Genomic DNA, 6,853 nt, shown 5'->3' with positions numbered 1-6,853 from the left:
ATGCCGAGATCAGCAACTTTGAAATTAGTTTGCTCATCATACAGCTGCTACAGGGTTTGCGTGACTACGACACGCCCGCCGAGCAAACACCGGCAGTGCAGGTCCTGAAATTTGCCCTGGATACGCTGTGGTCGCTACAATTTGGCATAGACGGTAATAATTTGAGTGGTATAGATTGCGTTACTCTGAAAGCAGCGGCCGCCAGGTTGATGTTAACAGCTCTGGAACGCGCTTTGAGAGCCGACGAACCTACTACGGCGGTGATTCACAATGGCCTGCTGCCGATGACTCTGAGATTGCTGGAAGATGCCTGCAGCAAACCGGTAAACGTATTGGAGCCGGAGGAAGGTTCGTTATTGCAGGAATTTATTTTTGCCACCATCTACGGGATTGTTACTTTTCTTTATTGCCTGTTACATCAACGCGGCAGCAACGTCGATAAGCTATCGGATTTCCTCGAACTGTTCCGACTTTTTGTTGAGAGCCAGGATGGTAAGCTTGTCGAGAGAACGATATTCGCAATCGTCGATCTACCCAGCATAGATGCGACAAAATCGATAGTACGCGCCAAGAAGATAATCGATATAATAGGCGCGCTGACCAGCGGATTGAAGCATGTTCGCCACGATCTCTCACACGCCATGCAGTGCCACAGGACTAAGCATAGATTCTGCATCGACAACATTCAGAGTTATCATCATTCAGATGTGCTCGGAGTACCGTACTCCCAATCGATTGTTGATGTAGCTAATAAACAGATGTGCTGCATTTCCTCACTATTCGCGACACTCATGAGTCTATTGAAAAAGTCTCATCTGTTTGCAAGCGAGCTACAAGTGAGATTGATCAAGATCATCACCGCCGCGGGTACGTGTTGTTGTTTCCCGCCCAAGATACTTATTTCGAGTGTTGTCGCCTTCCTCAAAAAACGCGATTTCTCGACCTACGCGCCAGCTGTAGCATTTCTCGAACGTATTTTCTTTAAAGAATTGGGCGCTTATCCAGTGACAGACGCATGCAATACTTGTGTCAGGCCGGCGAATTATTCGTGGGATTTTCTGGAAATGTACGTCGATTTACTGTGTCCTAGCGATCCGAAACTTTGTTACGTCGTCATGGCGCATCTACTGCAAGTTACATCCGGTTCCCGATTTTACGTAAGGGAACAGCTTCTTCTCAGAGTTTTCTATCCGGCTTTTTTGCGCGCTAAAGAATGTTACACAATCGATAACAGCGATGTAACGGCAAAGTTTCTCTTGCAGTCTTGCATGTCTGTTATATCGTGTTTAATCGTGAACGCGCATATGTGTGAGAGATTTATGGAGATAAACGGATTGTGCGAAATACTACCATTGATGGCAAATGCGGCGTTCACTAGAAGTGTTTATGCTCTTTTGGAAGTCACCGTAACTATAGAGATTTGGAAGATGCGTGGTGAGAAATTCGACAATTTGGAAAGCATTGAGATGCCCGTCGCGACTAGGACTCTCTTTGAATCTCTTGATAGAGAGACGAACGAATTATTGAATTGCTTACGATGTTTCGAGAAACCAAGGATGGAAGAAAAGATGGATCAGCGAGACGAGAACAGAGATACATCCAACATGCGTTTTGACAATGAGAAAATTGATCTATCTCCTGTAAAAAATGTAAAAATCGATGAAACGGCAATTAAAAGTCCCGATGATACAACAACTTTATCGCAACTGCCTGAAAATGATACTCACTGCAAACAATTAGAGAACAAGACTGATACGATAGATACCGTAATAATTTCGAATTCGTTCAAAAAGCTTTATACTTTTATAGACCAAGTTATTGAAGTGTGCGACGATGCAGACGTATCGTTCGAGAGATTCAGTTTATATCAAGCTAGCATAGCGTGGAGAGCTGCTGCGGGTGTAGCGTTATGCAGTCCGAAATTTCGTACCGAATTGTCCGCGCATCCTGTATTCGGGAAATCGCTACATTTGTTCAGGCTGTTAACTGTAGGCCTCGCCACGGACAGTATTGAAGGTAGTTGTACAATATAATCATATAATTGTGGAGCAATAATAATTATCTGAAAGAATTATCATGTATTAATAAACGCATCGTGCTCTTTTAGATACTGGCAAATCGGCACATAAACTCTTCGAGGCTCTGATTACGTGTTGTCTGATATCTCCGTTGTGTAAGTGTATTGTTCATATTATGAATTTGATTAATAAGCATACATGTGTAATATACATTAATGTCCATTACATACATGTATATATACGCATATATCGGGTGCTCATGCAGCTGCAAAATTATAATCCAAAGATGTTTCGCGTATTTGCTTGACAGAAAAACAGTTCAGAGAACGTAGACAGATGGTAAACGTCATTCCTGAAATCGCGGTTGTCTAATTATATACATGAAATTATTTATTATTTGCTGAATAAGTTTTATTTTATTACTTTTATCGATTTTATATAACGAGAATGTTCTGCGATGCAGATGATTGTGACATAGTCATGGAATTAAGAAAAATATTGACGAGTACCGGGATGAAGCTCGGTCGTGGAATAGCTGTGATAGTGGATACAATATTGAAAGTTTCTATGCTGAAGCCGACGCAGGAGAATAGCATACCTCAACAACCGCGTCCTAGAGTACGTGTTATCAATTTTTAAATTTCTACATTACTTGTGAAAAATAATAAATTTTAAATATTTTTGTGTTGATGATATGTGTGTGTCTTTTTTTATTACAGTTACCAACTTTGTCGTTAGAGAATCCACCGGAGTACAGCGCCGAGGATAGCAGCACCGGTGAATATATAACCGTTGACGATGGATACGAAGCGGATATCGAAATACCTGAAAAGAGTCCCAATAACAGCATCTCCAAGAAGAGCAGTCCTCTTGGGCTTGTAGTAGAGCCGAGAGGTCATACTAATGCGCATCCTGCTTTATGTTCCTTGGCGATAGATCTTTTAATTCACTTCAGTGAACAGTAAGATTTCGAGCTTTGATACATATGTTAACGGATTATTTACTTTATTTTATGAAGCTTTTTTTTTTACAGAGGTTTAGATTTAGAGAGAGGCTCGATAATAACTGGTGGATTGCGAAGAATCGCTAGCACGTGTCGAGAAAGTGCCTCAACTTGCGCCGCTCTCGCAGCTTCAGGAACTATTATGAGGCTATTGAATGGCTTTAAAAATGTATTCATTAATAATGATCCACGATATCGAGGTAGTTTTAGCACTCGTGCGAAAAGTATACCTATTGGATAAGTAATAGGATACTATACGATGAATTTTTTCAGATCTACAACACGCGGCGTTGGAAGTTTTTACATTGTTGACGACACAATCAATCTCATCGACCGAGTTAGTCGAATATCTGTCTTTCTTCAAAGCGGAAAGACCACCGTTGTTACCATTGCTGGAACCGTTGTATCACTTGGTACTGGTGGCACGACCTCAACCTAATTTTATCTTGTCGTTCCCCGTGCATTCCGATATAAAAGCATCGTCGAAAACGGAGCAACATAAAAATCTGGAGAAGGCTGAGAATCTCGTGAAAAATTTCAGAAATAAACATCTCGCGGCAGGAATTTGCAGTCCGTGGTCTGTACACGCGACGTGTCTACCCGTCGGTCCGGAACTCGCCTGGCCAGTATGGTTACACGGTTGCTCCGCTTCCTTGTGGCTAAGGATAGAAAGAGGAATGTCAATCGGTAGTCGTGCGACAGTCTATAACGCTTCACCATTGCTCGACTCGGACAACGAGAGTCTATCTGATTGGGGTATTCTTTCTGACAATTGGAATCGAGAAGGTTAGTAAAAAGTATTATTGGGTGTGATTACGTTTAAAATTCTTCTAACAATATTCATAATTGTATGTACGTTGTCATTTACTTATTAATATACGGGGAGAGATATTTTTATTGCATATTTTATAGCAATAAGTTTGTTATTTCTTATTCAAACGCGTGCACATTTCGAATTGTCTTAGAAAAATTATATCTAATATCTGATCTTTTCTCGGGATCATTAGTCGTAGCAGATTCTGTGTCGCCACCCACACCAACGTCGATAATACATTTAATGTCCATTGGCTTCGAATCGTTGGTTCTAGAAATGTGGCTTGATCTAAAATCAGGTAAAATATTTGCTTTTAAAATTCACAAAATATTAATCAAACAGAAATTAATATTGATTAATTTAATTTCATTAATTTAATCGTTTCTAGATAAATTAATTTTACGACTCACTCGTCCGGACGATAAGATGAACCGAACGATCTCTGAAACTTCAATAAACGACATGCTTCCTTCGGGACATTGGCATCACTTAACGTTAAATTTTAAAGATACCGTCTTGAATAAGCGCAGTGCTGTAGTTGAAGTTACGCTTTGGGTAGATGGTTGGAAAGAGGTCAATGCTCAATTACCGTTTGACGGTTTATTGATGAGAAAACCGGGTACTACATGCATTTTATTAGGTCAAATCGGGTCGAGCAGTACTGGCGCATGGTACTTCGGAAATTTAATGGTTTTTAGGTACATTATTTCGCATTATATAGACAGTAATTCATGTATAACATGTATAACACAGAGTCATATGTACGTCTAATTTGACCGTTATTTATAGATGTCCAGTATTCACGAAAGAACGTGCGTTGTATCTAACAAGTCTCGGACCAAATTACACCAACTTGGCAGATTGTATATTAAACACTGTGAAGCCTGATTTTGCGCCCCTTATTGCGTCTGGCGCACTGAATGGTGTTTGCGAACTTAAATATGGTTAATACAATACATAATATTATTATACCAAATATAAATTTATATTTCTACGAAAAATTTAATACTTTATTTTTATGCATTGTAGAAGGAGGTACATTTGATTCAAGTCGACGAAAATCTTACGGTGGTACTTATTTGAGATATGCTGTTGAGAAAGTGATGTCAGAATCGAAAATTGACTGGGACGCCGTTATGGATGCGACAAACTCGCATCTTGGCGAGCTGCAAGATAATTTGCTTCTCAGTTATGAGGCTCAAAATCCTAATATCGTACATTTGTATCCTCAAGCCATCAGTAATCCTGCTGGTAAATGATACGTTACACAATACGTTAGTGATCTTATCATAGTGATCAATTATGCATTTAGTAATATATTTTTGTAGTTATTGTGAAAAATATCTTTCCGGGCCAACCAAGTTTTAGAATCATCTCAGCTCCAGAACATAGGGTGTCGCAGCAACCGCCTTTATCGATACCCCCGATTGTATCTACTCGTTTAGAAAACCAACAATATCGAGGACTTATACCTGCAGCGATTTTAGTAGGTGGTGTACCAGTATTTTTATATCTTTTTGCGAGGGTAAGTATTCTCTTTTTAAGAATCTCTATTTCTTGCATAAAAATTAATTTAAAAAAAAAAGGTAAATGAAATGCATGTATTTTCACGCATCCAAACATTCATGATTGCTTGCAGGTAGTTGAATTAAACTCTACCGAAGAAGAACAGGCTCTGGCTCTCTCCACAGTCCTGCATCTTGTTCGTAGTGATTCAGAACTCTTAAACCAATACCGATCGAATGGCGGGACATTACTGGTTCTTCGCGTTCTAGAGTCGTCTCGGTGCCACGCAGGTAGACACATTCTGAAGGCGATGTTGGATGCGGCGTGCGACAGCTCGATCATCATCAGAGACATCGGCAGTGGCAACCCTCCAGTTTCTCAGAATTGCGAGGCTGTTATCACAGATCCAGAATTGATCAAGGCCGCGCTTACTGCATGGAGAGCATGGGCGAAATACGATACTTTAAATTTGCTGCTGCAAACGCTGCTACTTTTACTGCGAGATCAACATTCACAGCGTGAATTCAATGCATCTCAATTAAACAGGGTTGGAATTGTAGATACGATCCTTACCTTGTGTAAGGTAAACCAAATATTCTGTTTAATGTAATGCTATTATACATTGATATGTGATATATATATATATATATATATATCTTAGTGATATCTTTTATTTTTCTAGGAGCACTTCATGTACGAAATAAATGAAGAGGTAAATGCCGTATTGGATTCGAATACTGGAATCGCTATTGTGGAACTGATACGCGCCTTGATGGGCGCACCGCCGGAGTTTGCTCATTTGGTCGCCATCACTGATTATTTGGTTCTCGTTCATCAAGCTTCGGAGACTTATGTCACTCACTCGCGACAAAATATCTATTTTATGTTGCCGCAACTCAGAGAGACGAAAACAAATTTGAAAAGAAGCGACAACGCTTCTATTTCTTCCAATGATTCGATAAACTTGATGGAAAATAGTAAATTGGACAAGGCATTAAGGAACGAACAGGTGTGAACTTTTGCAAATATGTGTGAAATTTCCTTAATTGCAAAAACTACACAAATATTATATTCGATTGTTCACTCTTTTGTAGATTCAAAAGACTCGAAGTCCCAAAAAGAAAGATCGTAAAAGTGCACTGTTGATGGATAATACTAGTGGTGGAGAAGACTCCGGAATTGCAGCTAGTGATGGATCTATTCCACAGAGCAATGTAAGTAGCAAAAAAAAAGTCTACATAATATAATCTCATATTTTATTCATTTGAACGTGTGTGCATTACCACTTAGGAAAGACCATCAACATATGCAGATGAGAAAAAAGCTTGTCAAGGCTTAGTCTGCGAAGGGCTGTTGTTACTGTTGAGAGATGCTGTAAGAGTATTACCAGACTGTCAAGTTGGATCAGTGCTAAAGCATGTTTTAAGAGCTGAACTGTTATTGGTTTTAGCCAATGATCCCGATAACCGTGTACGCACAGCATTGATCAAGGTAAATAATTTTTTTACATAG

The 6,853-nt window shown here is 39.6% G+C and overlaps 1 protein-coding gene across 1 annotated transcript in view; it reads left to right on the top strand.

Annotated features, from left to right (window-relative positions):
* LOC115245989 (lysosomal-trafficking regulator) overlaps nucleotides 1-6,853 on the top strand; it is a 16,697-nt gene that overhangs the window by 3,593 nt on the left and 6,251 nt on the right. Inside the window, 15 exon segments of the mRNA XM_029824532.1 lie at nucleotides 1-2,016; nucleotides 2,108-2,173; nucleotides 2,482-2,636; nucleotides 2,738-2,979; nucleotides 3,052-3,221; nucleotides 3,295-3,807; nucleotides 4,029-4,133; nucleotides 4,224-4,533; nucleotides 4,625-4,779; nucleotides 4,865-5,086; nucleotides 5,164-5,360; nucleotides 5,475-5,924; nucleotides 6,024-6,350; nucleotides 6,436-6,555; nucleotides 6,632-6,832. Of these exon segments, the coding sequence (XP_029680392.1) occupies nucleotides 1-2,016; nucleotides 2,108-2,173; nucleotides 2,482-2,636; nucleotides 2,738-2,979; nucleotides 3,052-3,221; nucleotides 3,295-3,807; nucleotides 4,029-4,133; nucleotides 4,224-4,533; nucleotides 4,625-4,779; nucleotides 4,865-5,086; nucleotides 5,164-5,360; nucleotides 5,475-5,924; nucleotides 6,024-6,350; nucleotides 6,436-6,555; nucleotides 6,632-6,832 (5,249 nt within the window).

This window comes from Formica exsecta, unplaced genomic scaffold (assembly GCF_003651465.1).
Source record: "Formica exsecta isolate Colony F162 unplaced genomic scaffold, ASM365146v1 scaffold138, whole genome shotgun sequence".
NCBI lineage: Eukaryota > Metazoa > Arthropoda > Insecta > Hymenoptera > Formicidae > Formica > Formica exsecta.
This window is presented reverse-complemented; position numbering and strand designations above follow the sequence as displayed.